The following is a 27,787-nucleotide window of genomic DNA, read 5'->3' as shown; positions in this document are numbered from 1 at the left end:
TTGTGGCTTGTGTGGCTATGGCATAACAATAATTGTGGCTTGTGTGGCTATGGCAGAACAATAATTGTGGCTTGTGTGGCTATGGCATAACAATAATTGTGGCTTGTGTGGCTGTGCCATTATTGTTTTTGTGGCTTGTGTGGCTATGGCATGATAATTGTGGCGCAGGTGGCTGCTGCTGGACTCGGAAGACCCCGCAGACCAGCTGCAGTGGCTGGTCTACGAGCTGCAGGCCGCCGAACTCAACAAGGAAAAAGTCCACATCATCGGCCACATACCACCGGGCTACCATGACTGTCTTAAGGTCTGGAGCCGCAACTTCTATACCATCGTCAACAGGTACCATGGGGTGATAGGTAGCTACCGTGACTAGGGGGTGATAGGTAGCTATACCATCGTCAACAGGTACCATGGGTATGAACTGGTGAGGAATGTGGCGAGGTATGAACTGGTGAGGAATGTGGCGAGGTATGAACTGGCGAGGAATGTGGCGAGGTATGAACTGGTGAGGTATGAACTTCTGTAATAACAAGAACTGGTGATCCATGTGGCGAGGTATGAACTGGTGAGGGATGTGGCGAGGTATGAACTGGTGAGGTATGAACTTCTGTAATAACGAAAACTGGTGAGGAATGTCGCGAGGTATGAACTGGTGGGGGATGTGGCGAGGTATGAACTTCTGTAATAACATGAACTGGTGAGGAATGTGGCTAGGTATGAAGTGGTGAGGTATGAACTTCTGTAATAATAAGAACTGGTGAGGAATGTAGCCAGGTATGTGGCGAGGTATGAACTTCTGTAATAACATGAACTGGTGAGGAATGTGGCGAGGTATGAACTTCTGCAATAATAAGAACTGGTGAGGAATGTGGCGAGGTATGAACTTCTGTAATAATAAGAACTGGTGAGGGATGTGGCCAGGTATGTGGCGAGGTATGAACTGGTGAGGAATGTNTAGTAATGAAGCCTTACCTTAGCGGGATAATGAAGCCTAACCCTCAGTCTGTCTCTTATACACATCTACTGTCTTAAGGTCTGGAGCCGCAACTTCTATACCATCGTCAACAGGTACCATGGGGTGATAGGTAGCTACCGTGACTAGGGGGTGATAGGTAGCTATACCATCGTCAACAGGTACCATGGGGTGATAGGTAGCTACCATGACTAGGAGGTGATAGGTGGCTACCGTAACTAGGGGGTGATAGGTAGCTACCGTGACTAGGAGATGATAGGTGGCTACCGTGACTAGGGGGCGATAGGTAGCTACCATGACGCTAGATGATGCTAGCTAGGATGATGATACTAGTACAGTAGACGTTACTAGCTAGTAGGTGTTGTTCATCACCTAGTTTCTGTACTCTGAAGGATGGTCAGAAGCTTGATCTGTCCAATGAGTATCGACATAATAAGTGGGTCATTGCTATAATATAATAATAATATTTATGTAATATTGGGGATTAGCGTCTCAGACATTCTCGAAATTCAAATGTCCAGCTGCGGGTTTCGAACTCGCAACTCAATGCGCTAATCTTTGTAATTTTAACTACTCGGACCAGAGTTAAAATGGCAAACTGTTACCAATCTACAATTTATCTAAAAAGCAGATACTCTCATTGTAGGTAATTATAATGTAAACTATTGATTTGTAGTGCGTGACTCGGGTCATAGTACGGTAGTACTTTTCTGCGTCCCTCGGCACATTGGTACCTTGGGACCGTATCAGTTATTATCATCAAGCTTAACTTATTCGTGGGTTTGTTATCTCTTATTGATACTAAAAGTTTATTGCTGCATATATCATGTGAAGCTTTAGGGTCCAATTGTCCATGCACTGCAGGCTTGTAACGTTGCTTTCGATTATTAAGAAATATTTACAACTCTAACCACCGTACAGTATATACTGTCTCACGTTAACGACCGTACATTATATACTGCTTCACGTTAACTACCGTACAGTATATACTTCCTAACGTTAACGACCGTACAAATACTATTCGTACCTCACCTAATGACCTCGTAACTAGACGTGCCCGTACCTCGTAACTAGACGTGCCCGTACCTCGTAACTAGACGTGCCCGTACCTCGTAACTAGACGTACCAGTACCCCGTAACTAGACGTACACTTACCCTCAGATACGAGGACACAATAACGGCCCAGTTCTACGGTCACACGCACTACGACGAGTTTGAACTTTTCTACGACCCGTTCCGACGTTACCGCGTCACGAACGTCGCGTTCATCGCCCCGTCCCAGACGTCTTATTACGCCATGAACCCGGGCTACAGGGTCTACAAAGTCCAGGCTCAGTTCGAGGGCTCAGAAAAGGTTCAATTCTTGATGTTTTTTGTTTTTTTTTTTTAGGGTTTATTTGGTCAAGTTAAGGCTTAGTTTAGTGCCTTGTTAGAGGTTCAATTCTTTAAGTTTCTATGGTTTTTCGGGTTTTATTCGGTCAAGTTAAGGCTTAATTTGGTGCCTTGTTAAAGGTTTAATCCTCGAATACGTGACTTTTTGGGGTTTTTAATTTATTTTGGTTCACCTCTTGAGATCTTCTATATTTTGGTTGAGCTTTTGAGTTCTTTATAAAAAAGAAGACTCAATTTGGAGCCTCTAAAAAGGTTTAATTTTTCTATATCCTTCTATTCGGAAGGAAGGAGGCTTGGTTTCAAAATCCCCGTTTGGGTTTGAAGAATTCATTTTGGTTGAACTGCCAGAGAACCACTTTATTTCTCTCGTCGAATGTTAGGGCAAAGTTCGTGGCAGGTGTAAAAAGTTCAATCAAATAAATTTCCTACGGTTTTAAGTTTCTCAGCTTCATTTTGGGGTTTTGAAATAAAAATCTTCTGGTATTTAAGACTTTACGGAATTTCGGTTCACTTGAGAGCTTCGTTGTTGCTGGTTCTTCTTTTTCCGTTTATTTTCTAATATTCTTTCTTACTCTTTTCTTACTGCCAGTTGCTTGCTGGCTGTAAATAAGTTAAATCTTACACAAAAATTAATTTGTCGGGTTTCATTAAGTCAGTTTATCAGTTATATTCACCGAAAATTATCTATGTGTAAATAGACTAAATTGCATCTTATATGCCTATTTGATGGAGTTTTAGTCATCGCTTTTTTAGGTTATTCACTTCGTTAGGTTTTAATTTCTAATTGAGTTATTAGCAATATCTTATTATCATTAATCATTGGACAAGGTTCTCGCTTGCTATTATCATGCGCTCTATTTCGTCCTTGGGATGAAATTTTGGTCTTAAATTCTGAACAAATTTACTGGATTTGGAATTCGTGACACAGCTAATGGACTAAATGGACCTAATAGACGATCTAATATACCTTCGACAACAATGGACCAAACGTACGATCTAATGGACCAAATGAGCTTAATGGATGACCACCTGATGGATCAGATGGACCCAATGGACGACCTGATGGACCAAATTGACCCAATGGAAGACTTGAGTGCTCACGTGACTTACTTTTATAGTCTCTTGAAGAATCTTCACATGGGCCGACAGGGACGTATAAATAAACATATATTTTTTTTTACTATTTTTTGAGTAAGAGTTTCCTACGCAGGCGCTGGATTTAAATTGAACAGCTATTCGAATGCGTGTGTGTTTTCATGTAACATTCTACATCATGCCTTCCTTGCCCCTTTCTCCAACGTGGTGCACGTAGATACGAGTCTACAATTACGGGCCAGTTCTTCGGGCACACACACTACGACGAATTCGAGGTATTCTACGACGACGTCGACTTACGTCCTGCGAGCGTCGCTTACGTCGCGCCTTCCGTTACGACTTACGACGCACTTAACCCTGGCTATCGTATCTACTACATCGAGCGGCCTCAGGACAGCCTGCACGTGAGTCGCCACGTGGATACGTGAGTTGTCACGTGGATACGTGAGTCGCCACGTGGATACGTGAGTCGTCTCACGGATACGTGAGTCGCCACGTGGATACGTGAGTCGCTACGTGGAAACGTGAGTCGCCACGTGGATACGTGAGTCGTCATGTGGATACGTGAATCGACACGTGGATAAGTGAGTCGCCACGTGGATACGTGAGTCGCCACGGGGATACGTGAGTCGCCACGTGATACGTGAGTCGTCATGTGGATACGTGAGTCGCCACGTGGATACGTGAGTCGCCACGTGGATACGTGAGTCGCCACGTGGATACGTGAGTCGCCTCTGCGATGGATAAGTGAGTGACTATTCACTGGATAAGCGAGTGGCTGCTTACGGTGGATTAGTGAATGGCTGCTCACGGTGGATACGTGAATTGGGTTGCGTGCACTACAGGAGGTTATACACGTACAATACAGCGAAGTTTCCATACATTGTTGTATGGAGAAACTAATGCAGGTATCGGTGTGATAATTCCTGGTTTCGGGAGGAATGAAAAGGTTTTGTAATAAGGAGAGGTATTACAGTTCTTCATTACAGTTCTGATGGTAATGGTTTATGGTTCTTGTGGTATACTCTTACTTTATTGTATTTTTTTTCTATCCTTTGTTCAATCAGTTTTTTATATTGCATGCCAGGTGTCTATTGATTTGGGTACTTCGTTTTTGGGGCTCTGATTAATTTCAATAGTATGATTATATATTAATAAGTTGATTATATGATGATTTTTTTTCCACCCTCACAATCATTACCCTCGTTATCATTCGCCCTCATAATTATGCACTTTCGTAATTATGACCTAACCTCCCTCATAAGTTATCATCCTCATTGCTATCCACTCGCGCAATTATCCATGCTCACTATCACCCACTTTCATAATCACCCCATCCTGATGATCATCTACCCTCCCCTCACAATCACCCCCCACACCCTCATCCTCACAATCACCCCCACACCCTCACAATGATCACCATCCTCACAATCACCCCCACACCCTCACAATCACCATCTATCCTGATTCCGGACATGATTACACCCTCACAATAATCACCATCCACCCTGACTGCCGGCATCCACCCTCACAATAATCACCATCCACCCTCACAATGATCACTATCCGCCCTGACTCCGGACATCCACCCTCACAATGATCACCATCCGCCCTCACAATGATCACCATCCACCCTCTCAATAATCACCACCCACCCTCACAATCACCCCCACACCCTCACAATCACCATCCACCCTGATTCCGGACATGATTCCACCCTCATAATCATCATAATGATCACTATCCACCCTGACTCCGGACATGCACCGTGCAGCGCGTGGTGGACCTGGAGACGTGGATCATGGACATGGATGAGGCCAACCTCCCCCGCAACGCGCTGCGGGACCCGCTGTGGTACCGCCTGTACTCGGCCCGCACCGCGTACGAGATGCGGTCCCTGCTACCCGCAGACTGGGACAACCTCGTTTACAGGATGGTGGAGGACACACAGCTCTTTGACCTCTTTTACAGGTATACTGGGGGCAGCTACAGGTACTGGGGCATCTACAGGTACTGGGGGCATCTACAGGTATCTGAGGCATCTTCTTCAGGTATATACTGCTCCTTGATATATTTCACATGTACTGGCTTCCTTGTAATTGTCATAGTAAAACAAGCTCTACGTATGACCTCCATCCCCCAGGCACTACTGGAAGAACTTTCCTCGCTTCCTCCTATTCCCTAACCCCCTAACCCCTGCCCTCCCCCCAGGCACTACTGGAAGAACTCGCCCCGGCGGCCGCCCTGCGACGCGGACTGCAAGAAGCGGCTGCTGTGCGACCTCAAGTCCGGACGCAGCAACGACCGCCACAAGACCTGCGCCGCCGTCCATGAGAGGGTCGAGGCCCAGGAGCGGTCCCAGTGGCGGTCCTGGCTCTTCTCGGGCCTCACACTCACGTACGACTGGGTCAAGGGGGCGCTCTGGTGGGGCTAGACTGGGACAAGCGGGCGCTCTGGTGGGGCTAGACTGGGACAAGGGGGCGCTCTGGTGGGGCTAGACTCGGTCAAGGGGGCGCTCTGGTGGGGCTAGACTCGGTCAAGGGGGCGCTCTGGTGGGGCTAGACTCGGTCAAAGGGGCGCTCTGGTGGGGCTAGACTGGGTCAAGGGGGCGCTCTGGTGGGGGCTAGACTGGGTCGAGGGGGCGCTCTGGTGGGGCTAGACCCGCGGGGTTTAAAAGATATCCTTACGGACTATAGTTGTTCTTTTGGGGTTGGGGGTTGAGAGTGAGGGGTTGGAGATAGAGAGGGAAGCAGGGATTGGGGGTAGAGAGGGAAGCAGGTGTTGAAGGTTGAGAGGGAAGCAGGGGTTGTGGGTAGAGGGGGAAGAGTTTCCCTCGATTAATGGGGTTGGGGTTAGACCCTCAGTAAGGGATGTTTATCTCTCGGGTCCATTTACCAGTTCTCGTTGAGGGCTCAAGCGGGATTTGAAATAGCCACGCATTATATATACCATTGATGCATGTCTGTTATGTTATGTGTATATTAATTTATTTACTAAACACTCATGAAACCAATCAATATGTTGATTATAGTTCACATATGCTGACATCATTCGCTTGTTGGGGGATGGTATTTTGACCGATTATATGTACACTCAAAAAATATAACTCGGTACTCACTGCAGTGAGTGACAGAGAGCGCATTTTCTCGTCGATTAAAACGTGGTCACGGACGGACGGAACGACGGACATGGCGATCATAATAGTGGATTTTTTTCCATAAATGAGAAAATGCGCTAAAAATGAGCGATATATTGTCCAAGTAGCTATTCATTCTTGCCTTTGTCTGGTTCAAGTAATTAATTGAGTAATTTAATTAAATTAATAAGTTTAATTAAAGTAATTGACCCAGTTCAGTCCAGCAATATGGCGTATCAGTGCTACGTCTGTGCCGTGGGTAATGAAGTGTGTCACTATATGGGCAACATTACCCTAGCATTTATCTGAGTGATTATAGAGCTTCCGTAACATAAATACAGAGAAAAACCGCGAGCTCTTAAGTTTTAATTTATGCCATTTGTAAAATTGTTGAATGTGTGTAGTATTTTTTGTATATTACAACTATTTAATTGTATTGTTCCTCATTCTATTCATTTCCTCTAATTGAATTTAATGTAGTGAAAGTTTTTGTGTATTTCATTTTTTTTTGTTGATCTATGTAGAATTTCCTTCATTTGTATGACCGTGGAGTCTTTTGTTTATTGTTTTTGTTTTGTTTGTAGTTTTCGAAATTTTTATTTTAATATTTTCTACAATTTTTTGTTCATTTACCCCGTTATTTTACTTGGTATTTTGAGGAGATGAGCGACGAATTTGATGTTCACAGCCTACAACAATTATTATATTGCACGAACAATATTATATGAGAAACAAGCAGGTTCACTCGTGATATAATTCGCATACTTTGATATTAAATAAGATACATAAACATTTTACGACAGACGCACAACACGAACTTGAACGAATTAATTTAAAAATTAATGCAAAAAATTACCAATACGTAGTGAGAAGTGTGACTTACAAGGACTTACCCTCTGTTTACCCTCATTGGACAATTAGTAACTTACCTAAGAAAGGAGGTCGACTTTACCCTCTGTTTACCCTCACTGGACAATTAGTAACTTACCTAAGACAGGAGGTGGACTTTACCCTCTGTTTACCCTCACTGGACAATTAGTAACTTACCTAAGACAGGAGGTGGACTTTACCCTCTGTTTACCCTCACTGGACAATTAGTAACTTACCTAAGACAGGAGGTGGACTTTACCCTCTGTTTACCCTCGCTGGACAATTAGTAACTTACCTAAGACAGGAGGACTTTACCCTCTGTTTACCCTCACTGGACAATTAGTAACTTACCTAAGACAGGAGGTGGACTTTACCCTCTGTTTACCCTCGCTGGACAATTAGTAACTTACCTAAGACAGGAGGACTTTACCCTCTGTTTACCCTCACTGGACAATTAGTAACTTACCTAAGACAGGAGGTGGACTTTACCCTCTGTTTACCCTCGCTGGACAATTAGTAACTTACCTAAGACAGGAGGACTTTACCCTCTGTTTACCCTCACTGGACAATTAGTAACTTACCTAAGACAGGAGGTCGACTTTACCCTCTGTTTACCCTCGCTGGACAATTAGTAACTTACCTAAGACAGGAGGACTTTACCCTCTGTTTACCCTCACTGGACAATTAGTAACTTACCTAAGACAGGAGGACGACTTTACCCTCTGTTTACCCTCGCTGGACAATTAGTAACTTACCTAAGACAGGAGGACTTTACCCTCAGTTTACCCTCACTGGACAATTAGTAACTTACCTAAGACAGGAGGACTTTACCCTCTGTTTACCCTCACTGGACAATTAGTAACTTACCTAAGACAGGAGGTGGACTTTACCCTCTGTTTACCCTCGCTGCGACGCGCTTTTCGTGACGACACAAAAGGTACGGTTTTTTACCGCTGCTTATCTTCCGTTTTTTATTATTTTTTATTATAAAAATATTTTTTATATTCCTGTCTAATTTAATCAACTACATCCATCTGTTCGTGATTATTACTTTTTTCTTTTTAAATTGACCACTAAACTGCATTGTTTCATGTAGTTAACTTTATTTTTTTACGCCTTGTTTTACATAATTAAGTTCTCTTGTTTTATATTTCGTTCACATAGTTTTAATGTAGATGTTTTATTCTAGATTTTTCCACATCATTCACGGGAAATAACTTTTAAAGAGAAACAGTTTCGTAGCCATCTTGAAGATTCAAAGTTAAGCTTTTCCGTATTATATTAGCGGGTAGTTTGAACACTCATTATTCGCATTGTTCTTTGTACTTTTATATACTCATAGTATTGTGCTGTTTAGTCTTACTACTAATAGATTTTGTACTAATAAATAATGTGGTGTTAAGCTAACACTTCTATTCTATTAATACTATTTCTACTATTCAATATCTTTACTGACTTGTGCTAATGTTTCACTATCTGGTAGATCCCTGGGCACGCTCTTCGTGATGCTGTAGCTTTGTTACTGCATCTACTTCTACATCTGCTCCTGCGATGGAAAATCTACATCTACTCCTGCATTGAAAAATCTACATCTACTCCTGCATTGAAAAATCTACATCTACTCCTGCATTGAAAAATCTACATCTACTCCTGCATTGAAAAATCTACAGCTACTCCTGCATTGAAAAATCTACATCTACTCCTGCATTGAAGATTCTACTCTCACTGCAGCTCAATTATTCAAGTTTATTGAATGTTTTCAATTTAAAACGAAATTAGATGAAGTCGAAAGTTTGATATGACGAATTTGGGTATTTTTGTTCATGAAAATCAATGAAATTTTTGCAGAATTTCTTCTATGGTAAAATGTCAAAGAAATAACAATCGTAAAAATTTAAAATATCACAACTTTGTTGTCCATGAAATCGTCTGCTTGATCAATTTTAAGAAAGATTATTAGAAGTTATTCTTAAATAATGATTACTGCTTAAGGTGACAGAATCAATTATTATATACAATTCGTTTTCTGAGTGATGCATTGATAAGAACGCGAGCGATATGAACTTTTTATTTCAAGTGATTTTTTAGGCGCTTAAATTCCTCCTGTGTTTCTATTATTGTGACGTTTTTTTTATGTCGTCAAAATGATATTAAGAGCAATAATGAACCTAAACAAATTTTGAAAAGATATGCCAGTCGATGATAAAGGATATGTGAAACCAAGCCCAACTGAAGTGCATTTAGCCTGATAATTATTGTTTTTATGTCAATATTCCCGTGTAGTTGTTATTTTGAACTTGTTTTATATTAGTCAAAGCAAATATTGCAATAATTGAAGCTATATTATTGAACCCAATCTATTCTAGGTTTAAAATCTACATTATACCGCTGCATTTGGAAAATTTCACGCAGCGCATTTTTTTTTCAGTAAAAAAGATTCGTTGCATGAAATTCAGTTTTTTTTTCTTTTTTGTATTGCATTCAAGATTTTGTTGGAGGAGTTCTAGTTCATTACACTAAGTAAGAAGAAACTAGTAGGAAATGCAGGAAGCAGTTAAACTAAATAGGTTCTGTGTTTGGTTGCGAGAACATCGTGGTTCTTGACAACAACAACAGGTTCTGAACTCCAAATCTCATTTTTTTGGGGTCGCGCGCAACTATGAATTGAGGATCGTTCGTAAATTGCCGATAACCTCTGAAGTAGGAACTTTGTCCCTATTAATACTTGTAAGGAATTGTACTGCAAAATGTGTTATATTATTAACAGTTATTATTATACCTCTCATTAACAGTTATTTCAATGGTAGCTTTAAGAGAAAAACTTCGCAGGTTTTTGTTCTAGCCCTCCTGATCGAGACGCTCGTTAATATTAATTCAAAATCACGATTTTTAATCTTTTTTCTTGAATGATATTACATAATGATGGTAAGATTTGTCATTATTCTGTCATTAATTAATTAATGGCATTATTCTCTATGTCACGACACCTACGTCGCAAGAAATCCACATGATGTTCAATGATAGTGAGCAATGATGATCTTTTTTTTATTTACTTGAATGATCTTTTTTGCGCATTTTCTGTTATGAAAAAAAAAACGCTATTGAGCTCGTCATGTCCGTTCGTCCGTGACTTCACGGACGGACGGACGAGAAAATGCGTTGTCACTCACTGCAGTGAGTACTGATTTATATTTTTTTCTTGTGCTATCATTTGACAATGAATTAACTGTTGTCTATTGTGCACAATTATTACTCACTTTTTACGATTACTAAACCGCCCATCATTTGCCATATTGTTTACTATTTCTGACTGTATTTTGCATAGAAATTTAAAATTTTAGGTCGAGTATTTGATTAACATATTTTTGAGTTAGGTAAAGCTAGTAACGTTTACTTCAAAGTCAATCTTGTCACTCTGCAGCTATTTGATCCTATTTTGCTTTAGTCTCGCTCTATTTCTTCATCTTTATTATTTTGAAGTGCTTGCTGCAAACGCATTCTAATTTGCGGATGAAAGTAGACTATATCCTACTCATGAAATTGCTGTAATTGCGAAAGTTATATTATTTCACTCGCTATTTTCCAATGGCTCTTTAAGTAACGGTTGCGATATAATAAATCTTAGTGGAAATAAAATTAGATTATCTAATAAGATATAATATGATGATTGATATGACTACGCATATATTGTGCGTGAGGCGTACAGTAAATGTATTATAAATATTATAAAAATAACATGCAATTTGATCGATAAACGCAGCCAATGTAACATTTTGTGAGAGGAATAGGGAGAGGTAAAACGTTGGTTTCATTTGAACAAATGTAATTAGTTTCATGGAAAAAATAGTTCATGAATATATTTATTGCACATTTGAATAGAATATTCTTCCAGTGTTACATAAAATTATTTTCGAATTTGACCTGCGCAGGATTCATGTACGAAAATATTAGCCTAGTTCAGAGGAGAGAGAAAGGAAGTTCAAATTTCTATATGTAATTAAATTTGTAATTTACACCTACTTTTTGAATATAAATTGCTGCCTGTAACTTGAGATTACTTTAGGAATTGAAGTTTGAAGATCATTCTGAATACCGCGCCTAATGACTATATAATTATACATATAAACAATTACAATAATATCGCTTCTTTTACGTCCTACTGCACGGAACATCGCTAGCTTTCGCTACTAGTGCCCCTATCATCCCTAGTAAATTTGTGATTTCGAAAAAAGATCTAATGAGAAGACAAACAAGAAAATGTTATTGCAACTCCTTAATTGAAGGCGTTATAATATATATAACTACTTAGTCTTCGCATTGGTCGATTTGGCTGCTGCCACATTTGAGTATATAACATTAATTCCCATCATGAATACAAAACCATCAATGCTTTAAACGTTTGCTGGACAAATTCATGAGCTAATTTACTTGAACATTTCTTAAAGCAAGTCAGAAACATCAACCTCATATTGAGGATTCAAGCGTATTAATTTAATGCGAGGATTCTTTCACTGGAGATCCTACTCATCTGTCAACATTTAAAATTTTAAACATAAAAATTAAACTGAATATACAAACGTAAAATGTTCACAATTTCACGTGTGGAACACATCCAGAAATATACTGAAGACATAGGAGAAAAAATAGATAAATAATGCCAGCAAGGGGAGGCGGTTGTCGGTACAAGAATAGTGACAAAAAAAATATCAGTCGTTATATTCGGTAAAAATTACAAGTCTAAGACTAGAGCTAAAAATATTTATACTCTATATATACACGGTGCACTTGATGCGAGTTACAGTCCGCTTGGGCTGGGATTGCAGATCTATACTTTACTACCCTTCCTCCTATTCCATTTTTATGCAATGGAAGTCTAAATCCTTCAGTCCTGTCATTTTTTATATTCACCGAAACTTACGTTCGTTCTAAACGAACAATGAATTGTGAAGATGGCACATTCGCCTCTTTAGAGGTTGCTAAGGAATTGCTTAAATGACTACATCTTTTATCCTCACCTACCGAAATCATGACTTTCAAACAAAATGAAAAATCATGACCCCCCCCCCCCCATTTTCAAAATCGTTAGGTACTTAAATACCTTCCCTCTTTTACAATAAACGCTTTCCTTGTAAGCCGAACTACACACGTCACTAATTACAATGTATTGGTATTTATTTTAATTACCAGCGAATAGTTTGGTATGCTGCCCAGCATTGTGATGCATGACCACTCGTTCACTAGGTCGAATGTTGACTTGAATATTATCACTAGTTACTAGTGGTAATATTACTACTAGCTACTCAACTAGTAGTAACATTACCTCTGGTCTACCTACCAGGGGTCTCGGTTTACTCACGCTGTCGCCTCACAATGGACATCCCTGGTACTACCACTGCCGCAACTACTGCCACTAGTCGCGAATAGACCCTTCCAGTGGTGGCAGGCACTACCACTAGCCATTTTATGGAGAGTGTTGGTGCTGAACGGTCTGATGAACATGGAGGAGTGGAGCTGACTGCTCCAGTCGTTGGTCTGGAGCGGCGTGGAGTACTGGCGCTGACAGGTCTTGTTGTAGACCGGCAGCAGTTCGTTGGCTTCACTCGATATGGCCTGCGTGACCGAATACAATACAAATCAATCGTGTAATTTATGTAGCGATTATGTACTTATATAATTAATATGAAATGGTGAGAGTAATTGTGATAAATATATATGACTAGCAGGGAAACATTATGGAATAGGAATAAATGACAAAAGGTAATGTCCTCAAAACACGCCATCTTGCGGCACATCTTAGTACACATTATATCGCAGTCCCATTATCGCAATTACCTTGCCCATTATCCCCACTACCTTTTAGTAGACCCATTAGTCCCTTTACATTGAGGCATAACACGGCGTCAGTGCAATAGCTGCCGACTCTGGTGAGTCTGAGGTCACCTGGGAGTTCTGCGCGTAAACCACTTACTATTAAGTAGACCATTAGACCAATTACCTCGAAGTTGACCATTTTCCCCATCAGCCCCATTACCTCAAGGTAGACCAGTATACGAATTAGCCCTATTACCTGGAGGTAGACCATTAGACCCATTAGCCCCATTACCTCAAGGTAGACCATTAGACCCATTAGCCCCATTACCTCAAGGTAGACCATTAGCCTCATTGCCTCAAGGTAGACCATTAGACCCATTACCTTGAGGTGTACCCTATAGTCCCCTTTACCTCATGGTAGACCATTAGACCCATTACCTCACCGTAGACCATTAGCTCCATTACCTTGAGGTATATAAGAGCATCAGTGCCGTAGCCGTCGACGCTGGTGAGGCTGAGGTCGCCCTGGAAGTACCGCGCGTAGAGGCGGGAGAGAGGGAGGCCGTAGCCGTACCCTGCGAGGGGGGGCGTGTGGGTGCCCCCTGTAGCGTGGGGGACTTGGGGGGCAGTAGAGTACATGTAGTTGAAGAGCAGGTCCATCTGGCTGCGGGGGATGCCGCCCCCCTGGTCTGATAACTGCCAATGCAAATAAGTTATTAATAACGGACTAGTTATATAAACGGAAAAATTAAATTGATAATGACCTTCTTATTACCTGATTGTTAACGGACTACTTATATAGAAACAAGTAAACTGCGATTGAGAAAAAACAAGGACGAGGATCAAAATAGCGGAAAAGATGCAAACGTTCTGGTTATCGAGCGATCGTTCGATGCCTTGCTTAACGGACTAGTTATATAAACGGAAGTATATATAACGTCTATATATCCACCATGAGAACGAGTCCCATTCCCAGTTTAACATAGAGGAGGCATCTAGAGTAAACTTTAATACCAGGGTTCGTACCGATATTTAGAAAAAAATTCCATTACTTTTCCATGACTCTCCATGACCATCAATATAATTTTCCAAGACTCGTATACACGACAGGTTTAGCATGACTGAAAGACTAACCGTGCATATTCTATCATCTTCTACAGTTGATAAATAGCAAACGTGTAAATTCATAGCTCTTCAAAGGTGGCATGGCTCTTCAAAGCTGCTTTCCCCATATTTGACACATCGAAGTCTTTCGAGCACAATGCCATACCTTCATGCTTTGGATGGCGAGCAAGCCAGTCACGATAAGCTTCTATTCTTAAACACAAGTCATGAAATTTACACTTTTCAGGCATGGCCATGTAGAAATTGCATGCTGAAGATGAAACGCTGCCACTGCAGATCAAAAAGTTGTCCAATACAATTGAGCTCGGTGACCGAGCTCACGTGATTGGAGAACCAATCAGAACGCAGGAAACGAGAGACTGCACAAACAGTTTAACACACGCAGCACAGGAGAACACTTTTTTTCTTTTATTTGCAAATTCCATGACTTTCCATAACCTGAAATGAAATTCATTGACTTTCCAGGCCTGGAAAATGAAAAATCAGATTCCATGACTTTCCAGGTTTTCCATGACCGATACGAACCTAGTAATACAGAAAATTCACAGACTAGACACAATTCAGAACAAATAACCTACTTTGTGACCACTTTAATGCACATACATAAAGAAGACACCACGACACAGATGTCCCACCTTAATGCAGAGGTCCTCGCGCCCCTTGACGAGCAGCACCTGCACGGGGGGCAGGTCTCCCTCCGGCGTGTGGTGCTCAACCACCGCGCGCATGGCGTTCTTGAAGAGCTCGAAGAGCATGTGGTACAGGTGAGAGGGTACGTAGGGTACGGTGACTCGCAGTTCAGGGCACGCCATGTAGTACTGGTACTGCAGTACCCACCATTGTGCTGCAGTACACGCAGTTCAGGACACGCCATGTAGTACTGGTACTGCAGTACCTACCATTGTGCTGCAGTACCCACCATTGTGCTGCAGTACCCACCATTGTGCTGCAGTACCCACCATTGTGCTGCAGTACACGCAGTTCAGGACACGCCATGTAGTACTGGTCGCACAGGAAGCGCGCGTTGCTGTACGCGTCCTCCACGACGCGCAGGATGTCGCAGTTCGGGTCAATGCAGCCGATGTGGTCCCCGCGGTCCCGCACCTCTGAGCCGAACAACAGCGCTGCGGGATGGTGTTTGGTGTTAATATTCAGTACAAGGGGATAATACTAAGCAGCAATACTAGGTAACAATACTAGGTGATAAATAACGATTCTATTCAATGATACTGAGTGACAAAACAAGGTAATAAGATAACGATTCTATTCCACAATACTAGGTGACAATACTTCAACGTAACGATGCTAAGTAACAATGCCGAAGAGCAGCGCTGCAGGATCGCGTCTGTATTGAATACAATGTGATGATATTACGAAACAATACTACGCAAAAGTGCTAGATAACAATACTACGTTATAATAAAGTGTGAGAACTGGTTGATGAGCATGCGTATGGAAATACGGCTTATATAAATATTAATCACTCACTGTGCTGGTTGATGAGCATGCGTATGGAAATACGGCTCATGTAGAAGCGGTCGAGGAAATATTGGATGTTGGCTTCAGTGTTGGCGTTGACGTTGGCAACCTCTTTGAGCTCCATAATGCCTGCTGCCGTCATCATTACGACGTCACGATGGCGGTCACGAATACGAATCAGCGCCTCGGTGAACCTGCCGTGTTGAGTACGAATATTAAAAACTGTAGCGTTCAGTATGAGTATTAAAGAAATATAGCGCAAAGTATGAGTAGTAAAGACATATAGCGTCAAGTACAAACATAAGAGATGAACACAGTTTTCACAGTTTAATCCTATTGGAGATATATTAACACATCAAGGCAGTTGAGTACCTAAAATGTTTAAATGTTCTAAAACATTTGTTCTACGAAATAAAATGTTATTCGAAAATGTTTAAACAGTTCACACGTAGTCATGAAACGCTTTTTCGTACTGTAATATGAATGTTTCAAGGACTACTACACACAGGACATGCATAGCCTATGTCCAGCCTCTGCTAGCAGAGGCGATCGCCTACACTATGAAAATGCTGTTGTTTTAGTGGCATCAACAAATGATATGCNACTCCATTTAAATATTTTTTTTATCAGTGTATGAAGGCAGGAAAATGGTACCTACTTTGCTTAGTACAAAATTTTGAACTTCAAAACTGGCAAAAAGTCTATGGTTCTGACCAAGGACTACTACACACATTGTAATACTATTGTATGAAACAATTATGGGCATATCATTTGTTGATGCCACTAAAACACCAGCATTTTAATAGTGTAGGCGATCGCCTCTGCTAGCAGAGGCTGGACATAGGCTATGCATGTCCTGTGTGTAGTAGTCCTTGGAATGTTTACAATTTCTTAAATTAATGTCACCCATATTCCATATCATACACTTACCCGCCACCCGCCACTCACTCTCCCGCCAGCCAGACACCCTTCACCCACTCACCCGCGAGCCAGCCACCCTTCACCCACTCACCCTTCACCCACTCACCCTTCACCCACTCACCCTTCACCCACTCACCCTTCACCCACTAACCCTTCACCCTTCACCCACTAACCCTTCACCCTTCACCCACTCACCCGTCCTTATCATCGTCATGTTCGAACTGCGTGAGCTCCAGGAAAGACTGTCTGTACATGTCCCTGACGGCGACCAGGCTGGGCATGTGCGTCAGGTTCTCAGGCAGAAGACGGAACTCCTTCATGATGTTAGCCAACCGCACCGGCAGCTCCTGACGCAGGAACTGGAATGATGCTTCCTTGCTGGCTGTGCGGCCTGGAATGCGGGTAGCGGGGTTAAGAACGAATTAGATAGAACATAAAGAACGATTTAGATAAGTTGTTCTGGAATGCACGTGAAGAACTAGTTAGATAAGGTCTGGAATGCACGTGAGGAAATAGTTAGATAAGAAGCTAGATCTGGAATGCACGTGAAGAACGAGTTAGATAAGAAGATATGGAATGCACGTGAAGAACGAGTTAGATAAGAAGGTCTGGAATGCACGTGAAGAACGAGTTAGATAAGAAGATATGGAATGCACGTGAAGAACGAGTTAGATAAGAAGATATGGAATGCACGTGAAGAACGCATCAGATAAGAAAGTCTGGAATGCAGTTTGATGTTTTGGTAGGAATGGAGGTTATGGTAATGAAGACGGTGTTAATAGAGCGATGCACCGCTGGGAATATGGATTAGAAAGGAATGAAGTACGTGGAACGTGGGTAGGTAGAGCAGTAACTAACGGGAATGATGGTCGGTAATCGAAAGCAATAATAGGAATGATTGAGTTAAAATACGCTACTAGAAATTAAGGCGCGATGGGATGGTAATACAGGGAATGAGAGTTGTTATAAACGATGCACGACTGGGAATAGGGAAGTGGAATAGGAATGAGTCGGAATTGAAAACGATAATTGACTTTGTAGCAGTAGCACTGTTACAAAATTGTTCTAGCGCAACGGAGCATAGCTTTAGGGAATTGTGATGTCTTGTTCGTCCACAGTGCAGCAGCGACTCTCTTTCACCTGGGAATATTGTTAATAAAAATTAAACTATTACTACTCACTCGTGACAAATAATACAGAATGCTAAATGAATATCTATTTATTCTAGACAATTTTCAGCAAATACAAAATCTTGAATTGAGTAAGTCTCATTGTACAAAATTAATGACGTTTTTCTCAATAATTTTAAATTACTGTTTATAGTTATAGAACGCCTACGTGCAGATCAAGGTAAGTTAATAGATTACGACATCGAGGAAAAATGTACAGCATGCACGTGCGAATGTTTGGCATGCACTCGATGCCACGAGGGGTGAGGTATAAATACCACGCAAGCGCGGGCAACCCGCCAGTCGTACCCTCACGGTCGTCACGAGGGCACGTCAATTTTTACGCACCTTTTAAGTACTGATAATGAATAGCATTAGCGAACCAAACTGCTGTCAGACTAAATTTGGCAATATACTCTCAAACGAATTCCATAAGGCCAATGGCAAATTGAAAGTTCACGAACAAAGAATGGTTTTTAATCGAAGTTGAACGACATTTTACACCAGCTAACTTTGTATTTTTTTGTCAAATTTTACTCCATTGTAACAGAAATTGATTCAAAATAGAATCAGATCTGAAATTTTGGGGTATAAAATTCAAAACATTGATCCACAAATAAAAACAAAAGCACCAAAAAGTAAGGAAATAAATAAAGTCTGCGTTGGCACAATGATTAAATAACAGAAAACACTCCTCACATCAGCATTACTAATTATACATAAGTAACCGTAAAAGGAGTGCACAGAATTTAAATAAAATGCAGCCACAATAAGACTATCAATGCTAGTAAGAACAGTTATCATGGCAGCACCGACAGAAATTAAATGAACAAAATTAGCAGCAACATCAACGACATCTTTGTGACGTCATAATCGGACTTTGCTCTGACGCGCGTATATATTACATGAAGTCTCATGCAGGTGCCCTTCAATCGGAGCCAATAACTTGTGTCTTGTTGTACTACGTAATAATGAAAACATGTTGTCGTGTACTCAAGCGAATGTGCGGGGAGAACTAATAGATGGCTTGATAGTTCATTGCATAACCAGAGACATTTGTGTTCAGTGTGAACAATAAAGAGTTAAGGGGAGACTGCAGGAGCATTTGCTGTGAGGCTAATTAATTGTTTAGTTAAGGGGCAACAAAAGAGCGAAAAAATGGCGACAAATGAACACGTAAGGGCATAAAGGCGACAAAGGGGCGATAAATGAGCGACAACAAGGCGTAGAATGAACGTCAAAAAGACATAGAAAGAGCGACAAAATACCGGTGGAAGTGCGGAGAAAATGTTGATATTTCTAACCGATTTGCATTGGTTGCATAGTTTGCACGTTATTCACAAATACAGACGCACATAAATATTCGTTAGCCAGCAATATCCATTCTCCCGGGGGTCTTCGCGCCCGTCGGTCTGCGCGCCCGTCTGTCTACCCTACCTTCTTTCTGCACGCCAGACAATACCTAGTACTCTTCCTTGGATTAATCCCAACTTGGGTCTACGCTCTCATCGGTGTCTACCCTCACTCTGTCTACCCTCACTTTGGTGTACCCTCACTTGGGTCTACCCTCACATCAGTGTCTACCCTCACTTTGGTCTACCCTCACATCGGTGTCTACCCTCACTCTGTCTACCCTCACTCTGTCTACCCTCACATCGGTGTCTACCCTCACATCGGTGTCTACCCTCACTCTGTCTACCCTCACTCTGTCTACCCTCACTTGGGTCTACCCTCACATCGGTGTCTACCATCACATCGGTGTCTACCATCACATCGGTGTCTACCATCACATCGGTGTCTCCCTCACATCGGTGTCTACCCTCAAATCGGTGTCTACCACACATCGGTGTCTACCCTCACATCGGTGTCTACCCTCACATCGGTGTCTACCCTCACATCGGTGTCTACCCTCACATCGGTGTCTACCACACATCGGTGTCTACCCTTAGTCCCTCACATCGGTGTCTACCCTAACATCGGTGTCTACCCTCACATCGGTGTCTACCCTCACATCGGTGTCTACCCTCACATCGGCGTCTACCCTCACTCTGTCTACCCTCACATCGGTGTCTACCCTCACTTGGGTTTACCCTCCTTTGAGTCTACCCTCCCTTGGGCCTACCATCTCTTGGGTCTAACCTCTCTCCCTCACATATCAGTCGGCAGCGTGACGTCTCATGAAAGAGATGAGAACAGCTTGCATCGGCTGTTTTGCATCTCACTTTGAGTCAACGCAAAGAGCCATTCTCAATACTTTTGCTGAACTTGTGGCGTAGTTTTGCATTAATTAGTCACTTTTATTATGTCGAATCACCAGTTAAATATCAGCAGGAAATGAGAGTTATGCGATAGCTCAATCGTGACTACAAGTCGCCGCTGCTGAGAGCTTGTATGACGCACTGTAGCATAGCCTAGAATATGCGGCAAGTGCGCGGAATTCTTGTGTAAAATAACACTGCGACCAAATGGCACCGTAAAATTCCCCGAGGAAATACGTAGTCTAGAGAGCGTGCGGATATATAGTGTGGGTCTAGCGTGTGAGTCTAGCGTGCGGTTCTAGGAGCGGGTCTAGATTGTAGGTCAAGAGTGCAGGGTAAGAGTGCAGGTCTAGAGTGCAGGTCAAGAGTATAGGTCTAGAGTGCAGGTCTAGAGTGCAGGTCTAGAGAGCAGGTCTAGAGTGCAGGTCTAGAGTGCAGGTCTAGAGTGCAGGTCTAGAGTGCAGGTCAAGAGTGCAGGTCTAGAGTGCAGGTCAAGAGTGCAGGTCAAGAGTGCAGGTGTATAGTATGAGTAGAGTGTTACTGTGTAAGTTCAAAGTACACAAGACCGAGCCACACAGACGCGATGAAATTCAATACAACTGCAACCTTGGCATAATATGCCCCTCCCTCGCCCCCGCACACTAAATGGTAAAATGATTAAAAAAATATTGATAGATCCATCATCTACGTCATTAAATCGTACCTACATTCGACGGTAGATTCATGTATATATTCAATACATTCAATGAATGTATTCAGATTCAACTAAATTTCAGGAAGTTAGTAACAAATTGAAAAATAAAGTAAAACATGTACGGTATTATTGACAATAAATTCGTAGTATTCCAAGTCTATTCAATCAAAAGTAAAAACTTGGCAATTTCTTAGTACTTTAGTGAAAATAAAATCGAACGCTGATTTATGACACACGAGTTGCACAATGTTTCGCTCAGCCAGACTCAATGACCTCGGAGACATGGACGTTGGACTGTGATGAAGTACAGCGTTTCTCATTTCTGACTTCCAACAGAGTAGAGAAATGATTTTTCTCATTTCTGACTTGATAAAAGTAGAACACTAAAATTGGTTTCAGAGACATTGAACGAACGATTGTGACGTAAACGATACTTCAGTAACGCCAACTCGATGCAATATGGCACGTGTCTAAAAAATTAGCTGTATTATGTCATATATGCCAAAATACTAAATGTATTCATCACTATATTTGGAACATGTTAATCATACATATAAATGTTATGACTGACATAAACTTAACATACTTTCTGGCGCGAAGCAAAAAAAGCCGTAACATGCGTGAATTTAGGCAGAAAAATACAAACTTTCCATCATTCAAAAACTAGAAATTATTTACTTCACTGCACGAGCAGAATTAAACTTACGGTTTTAAGTGAGATGAAAAAAGTAAAACATCTAACACATTATAATATTACTTATACCGCATGTACAGTGTTCGACCTTGGACGCAGCGTTCATATACCTTGTTACTTGTATCAGAACGCCAGTTCACTCCGTTTACGAATGCGGAAGCCGCGCATCAACACAACGACCTTCGAACAAGCAGACTGTCAGACGCTGATAGCTAGAACTTACAGTTAGTTCTTCAATCTAAAGTAATGTTTAGCCAATTATTAACTGATAACGAGAATGTTGTCATAGTGAATGGCAAGCGGCAATAGCTCTAATGCCGCTTGCCATTCTAATTAGCACTAAAACAAGAACCAACACGATGGGCCACGGCTATAAACTAAAAAAACTGCGTTGCAACTCATCCACGCGACAACATTTCTTCTCGCTTCGAATCACCGACACGTGGAACAGCCTCCCTGTTTACATCGTTGACGCTCAGAGTATGAACGCGATCAAGAATAGACTGGATAAGGTAATGGAGAAATATATGTTCAGACTTGAAATGCCTATTACCATATCGAACCTGGTGGAAGTCTAGTGTAGCTATTTCAAACTAGGGACAGTTTGGAAAAGATCCGGTCGAAGGACTACCTAGTTTTTAGAACTCCTGTGAACAAGTCACGAAAAGCACGAGAATCGGCGACAGGCCACATAAGGTCTACATTCTTCAGCGCCGACATCACTAATCAATAATATGATTTTAATGGTCGCTGTGACGACGATGAACGTGGTAGCCTTTCATTGCATAGGAACATTACATTACATGGTCGCAATAAATCAAACTATGTGTTACTCTGTACAAACTATGTGTGTGTGTACAAACTATGTGACTTCACTAGTCGATGCTCAAACATGACAATGAACTATTTATCGAACAACGTGAAAATTTGATTCATACAAATTATATAGCCAGTCTAACACGGAAAAATTTTAACGGAAAGCGGTCTCCAAATGCGTCAGGGTTAATACAGAGGCTCAGTGCTAGACCGTTAACCAATGAGAAGCGGCAAGAGAGGCGCGCCTCCCGCACCAGCCAATAGGAGCGCAGCGTGGCTGGAGGCGTGCCAGAGCTCGCTATTTCTCATCGCCTCGGGCCAACCTGGAGAAACTTTCTCCCACCAAACTACAACCGAAAATGAAACAAGAGTCGCCACACCAAGACAAACTGATGCCTAGCATTAAAATTCTATATTAATAACCAAACAAATTTCGTTATGCTTGAATGGCGAAGAAAAATTCATAGCTATAACTGTTGCAAGAGCTCTAATTAATTTCTGTGAATGGAATAGATTTTTTCTAAGAAAGGAGTGACGTCTTGCGACGGTCGAGCCTGATGCGTCAGGCTGACGCAATTAGGCTACTCCTACTGTGTTTAGCCCTTTAGCGCCGGAATATATCATATGTATTATGTAGAAAAAATTTCATCGACATTTTTTATTTACTTTGATTTATTTGAAAGGCTGCATATATGTATAGCTAACCGCTAAAGAGGTTTTAAAAATGGCAATGTTAATACTAGTTTTGCATTTGAACCAAATAACTAGAAAATTAAGCAACAAAGAAATTTCAGACCTCGTTACAATGAACACATAGTAAAAAAAAGTACAACATTGTAACATTACAAATTGATAAAAATTAAACTGCAAAAGTTTTAACTGCTAATGCATCCCGTTCGGGAAAGAATAAGTTTGCGTTCCACTCGTACCATTTTATGTCTGCCAAAACATAAGCTTTTATGAATCCTATAATAATCAAATCATTCATGAATCTTAAGTTAAAGAAATCAAATAGCACACCTGTAAACAAGCAGCTTTTCATCTCGATAATTGCGACATAAGCGAGCTAGATTAAAAGAACATTTCGATTTTACAATCCAAGCGGTAATTGGGATTTAGATGCAATCACGTCACATTATGATGATATAGTATCAAGTAATTAGGTACAGAAAGGTACAGAATATGTAGTACAAAATGAATTAATTTTCAGGGAATTGACCCCCAAAACCATCAAGACTATTGAATAATTTGGAAAAAATTAATTTATATATTCCCTGTTTGAAATATTCTAAATTAAAACATAGTTATTCAATGGAATTTTAACAATTAAAATTTAAGAAATATGCTTATATATATACAATGATATGAAAATATTATACACCTATTTTAAATTAAAACATGCCAATGCAAGAATTTGTCAATCAATCAGTAGATGGAGAAAGATGCTTGCTTAGTTCAACAAAAGACATTAGTTCTTACCAAAACTATTGCGTTTTTCTGATGCCAAAAAAGTACATTCAAACTGATTAAAACGTTTTCAATCAATCAATAAAAATTTTGAAGATTCACAGGATAAGTCCAAAATAAATAGCAAAATTTGTTTCATTGTCTTTTTAGGAAAAATATATAAATATAGTAAATAATGAAAATTGAAGTCTATCTCCATGCTCTTTAATTGCCCATTTCAAATTTGTTCTACATTTTGTTTAGATTTTTTTCATATTGAAGTGAACATAACAGATGTAATTCAGGAATAAGAACTCCCAATTAATGTGACTAATTTCAAGCTAATGTTCAGAATGAATCAAGAGATGCATTTTGTATACAACTTAAGAGAAATAAAAGCTAATGCATTTTAATGAGTTTTTTGCCATCAACATGCATATAATATTCTTATTTTTATAATAAAATTAGCAGCAATATTGAATTCAGATCAAATATAAGCATTAGAAATATCAACCATTAGAAAAAAGATTAAGAGCCTTTGTCTAAGGAAGATTAAACCATAATATTCAAAATTGGACTAAAGTATAAATAAAATATCAAATTTAATTTGATTCATGTCACTAAAGTGCAAAAGAATCTTACAAAAAAACTGAAATAAAAAGGGGTAGAAGTTAAGTAAGATAATTCAAAGATAGTTACTAAGTCAGAGAGCATAGCAAATAGAAGCAAGTATTGCATCACTGCCCTGGCATGATTGATACATGCTGAGCAGTGAGTATGCAAAGCATACAAAGTGTGCAATCCCGCAGGAACGTGTCCTAGCAACAAGTAAGTTGACATCAAACTTAAGTTATTTTCTAAAATTTATTGAGCTTGCTACTGGTATGGCATAATTTCTTTGCTTTGAATGGTACCATTATTACCTTGGATAAAATCTGAACACATGCAAAATAATTATAAAAAAGTACTGACAAGAGTTAGTGACTCTAGACACTTTGCACAATTCACCATGGATACCATATTTTGACATGATATTCTGATGTTAATCATTATTTCAAGACTACAGACTTTCAAATTCAGGCTGACATATTATCAGTTTAAATCATAGAAACTACAGATTGTCAGAGATCTAAATGATTAGTTGATTTAGGTACTAATCATATTACTTAATCAATTCCAATCTCTGTTTACCTCAAGCATATGAATTGGATACAACTTACATGACAATACCAACTCATCAATCATCACAATAACTCAATAAGATAAACAAACTTGAAAGCACTCTGATGGCTCAAGCCTCAAGGTAAGCAAAGTATTCTATTGTTTATTTCAAATGAATATACTTATTTTATGGTATTCAGGTATTGTCTAATATTTATTTGTTAGAAATACCTAACAATCTGCAGTGAAATATAGCATAGCATTTTAGGAAATTTATTCAACAATCAACAATGCTTGAGATGTTGGAACTCCCTATAAGAAGTGTATAACTATACCAACTTCAAGTCATGAATTAGGATACAAGTCTTGAGTCTTTGGTTTATAAATTACCATTTTTTTGAGTCAAACTGCCTTGTCAATAATCAACTGCCTTGTCAAATGTCAATAACTTGGTATAGATTTTAAACTTTTTAATTTATTATATGAAGGACACAACTACTAAATGCTCAATGAATCCAGATTAACAAGGAGCAATAATAACACTTAAGTTGCCAATCAATTTCACTTGTCAATTGACACTCTTTGATTTCTAATGGTAATATGTTTATACTTTATATCCCTAGAGAAAAAGACTGAATAAAATTGTCCTACAAGTTACATAATTACATTCTAAATGCTTTTGAGTAGTTTTCTTCAAGTTAAACAAATAAAAATTTATTCCTGACACTGACAGTAATACTATTATGTGTTATTCTCTACTAATTGATAGGTTACATAGGTAAACATTTTGTAAACAATAGCAGGTAAGAAACAAATAGAATTTATCAATGTATTAACTCACCAAAATCTGTGAATTGTTTCACGGAAAGAGGAGATGGATTAAATTGAGAGTAGTGATCTAATTTTTGTTCAAGCACCGTAGTGGCTTGTCTTAATAAATATCTTGATATTCTCATTGTGTCGTATTTCTGTGCTGCGTTCCAACAAATTCTTCCCTCAGTCAGGTCGAAGAGTGACTGGTCTCAGGTTCAGCGCAGAACCGCTAGCCACAACCTAACATGCGTCAAGACGTAAGCGCAACTGACTGGTTCACTTCGGAGTTCGGACTACGTGACCAAGGTTGCCAGATAGCAGCAAGAGAAAACGGCCAATTCTGCCCACAGAAAAAAAGGCAAAACCGGCCACAGTTCAATATTTGTTAGTAAATTTGTAATTAGATGTATGGTGATCAAATTTGTATTATATTTTATTCAAGAAAATATTCAATGAGTGTAGATAGAGCAGCGATTTTAGTCGTCAAAGGCAATTGAAAAAGTTCGAAACTGTACAATTTGGCCGGAAAAAGGCCTATAAGGCAACCTTTACGTGACGTCTATTTGCGTCTCAGCTGTTCATCACAACATAGACAAATGTACTAGATGTACAAGTTTCGTTTGTCATTGGAAATAATTATCAGTAGTACAACGAAACGATGAACGGTAGAGAGGTATTAAGCACTAGCTGTTTATATTCAATGTAAATCAGTCTTTAATAGACGTTTTGAGCAAGAATTTTATCCATGAAAGAAATCATTTCGGAGAAAAAAGTACTAAACTCAGGACGCGAGCGCATGAGCGGACTAAATAATTCTGACACTTAGACCCCCCTCCCCTTCTCAAATGTTCCAATACAAATTACAGTTGTGTGTCTTGTCAAGTCATAAAGTTCCGCAAACATTAACTAAGAAAAGATACAAATCCAATTCAGCTTATTCGGATGAGCTTACCAGTCGAGTCGCGATCCAAGTTTTGTAAAGGCAAATGTTTACATCTTTTAAGAGACTATCTTCAACTTAGTCTCGCATCTGACCGAGCCGTGGAAAACTACTGGGACCCTTCGTACCCTTCTCAGAGGTCATCCCATGATCTAGCTAAATAAAGTAATTACCGCTCATGTTCTTATAACAGAAATATCGGGTAAATCAATCGATACTTTATGTATCAAAACAGTTTGATTTTTTTCAAGGTATACAGAAGTGTGAGACCCGTAACGTTTGTTGGCACGAGTTCACTTGGCATGCCATGCATGCGTCAAAGGCCGCGGCGGTTTGAACCAGAATAAAAACAAGCTTCTCTTCCTCGTAGCCTAACTGAATCATGAGTGGCCAAGTAAATAAACAAACACACATGCACGATGTGCTTTGCACCACGTGCAGTTGAGCACGTCTCAGAAACATTGACTAGGGTAAAATTATGTTCTAACTAATAGTAATAGCTATGTAACTAATATATTTACATTGTCAGGTGGTGTTTCATACGTCACCCGTCCCCATCACTCGCTTGTTTACTTGCAATAGTTTCGCTATAGCTGCCTATTTCTTGTAATAATACCTCACCGTGCCTATCTTAAATAATTAAGAATTAGAGTTACCACTCTTTCATTCCTCCTTAATAGTCATTATATCATATGGACATTAATTCGTACTGCAAATCATTTATACATTTTACTTAATTAATTCTTACCGAGTATCACTGAACAGACGCCCAGGCAATATAAATAATTCAACTATACAGGCGGAATTTTCTGGCTCATTCACGTATAAGTAAGATGAAGCAGTTGCATCATAGTTCGTAGTGGACTTTGCACGTGTGGGTACAAGCTACCATCATAAATTCTAATCAGAAAGAACTATTTGCTGTAAGATATATATGTGAATATTTATTTTGACTTCTCCTGTTATGTCGGTCTCTTTAACGAAGAAAATATTT

At 40.2% G+C, this 27,787-nt stretch overlaps 2 protein-coding genes across 2 annotated transcripts in view; one reads left to right on the top strand and one right to left on the bottom strand.

Annotated features, from left to right (window-relative positions):
- Positions 1-10,220, top strand: part of LOC108664397 — a 21,179-nt gene extending 10,959 nt beyond the window's left edge. The window contains exons 10-14 of the mRNA XM_047882353.1: positions 169-339; positions 2,135-2,327; positions 5,235-5,431; positions 5,672-5,857; positions 8,950-10,220. Coding sequence (XP_047738309.1) covers positions 169-339; positions 2,135-2,327; positions 5,235-5,431; positions 5,672-5,857; positions 8,950-8,980 — 778 coding nt within the window. The 3' untranslated portion in view covers positions 8,981-10,220. The remainder of the gene's footprint in view (positions 1-168; positions 340-2,134; positions 2,328-5,234; positions 5,432-5,671; positions 5,858-8,949) is intronic.
- Positions 10,221-11,272: 1,052 nt separating this feature from the next.
- LOC108664399 (pyruvate dehydrogenase (acetyl-transferring) kinase, mitochondrial) lies at positions 11,273-26,199 on the bottom strand. The gene is made up of 7 exons (XM_018150975.2): positions 25,882-26,199; positions 16,998-17,193; positions 15,891-16,075; positions 15,380-15,526; positions 15,038-15,246; positions 13,743-13,973; positions 11,273-13,076 (listed from the first exon to the last, which is right to left on the bottom strand). Exons 1-7 carry the CDS (start codon positions 25,994-25,996, stop codon positions 12,819-12,821), a joined length of 1,341 nt encoding a protein of 446 aa, XP_018006464.1. The 5' UTR covers positions 25,997-26,199; the 3' UTR covers positions 11,273-12,818.
- Between the last annotated feature and the right edge of the window lie 1,588 nt (positions 26,200-27,787).

The sequence above is a fragment of the Hyalella azteca genome, unplaced genomic scaffold, assembly GCF_000764305.2.
Source record: "Hyalella azteca isolate HAZT.00-mixed unplaced genomic scaffold, Hazt_2.0.2 contig10282, whole genome shotgun sequence".
In the NCBI taxonomy this organism is placed as follows: Eukaryota; Metazoa; Arthropoda; class Malacostraca; order Amphipoda; family Hyalellidae; genus Hyalella; species Hyalella azteca.
Note: the sequence above shows the minus strand (reverse complement) of the source record. Positions and strands in the feature narration are given on the sequence as shown.

Excerpts from the sequence above, each read along its gene's own strand:
- LOC108664399 (XM_018150975.2), bottom strand. The coding sequence starts at position 25,996 with ATGAGAATATCAAGATATTTATTAAGACAAGCCACTACGGTGCTTGAA. Across the intron at positions 16,076-16,997 it reads CATGACGATGATAAGGACGG|GTTCACCGAGGCGCTGATTC; the intron begins GTGAGTGGGTGA and ends TCAACACGGCAG. Across the intron at positions 13,974-15,037 it reads GCGAGGACCTCTGCATTAAG|TTATCAGACCAGGGGGGCGG; the intron begins GTGGGACATCTG and ends TTGCATTGGCAG.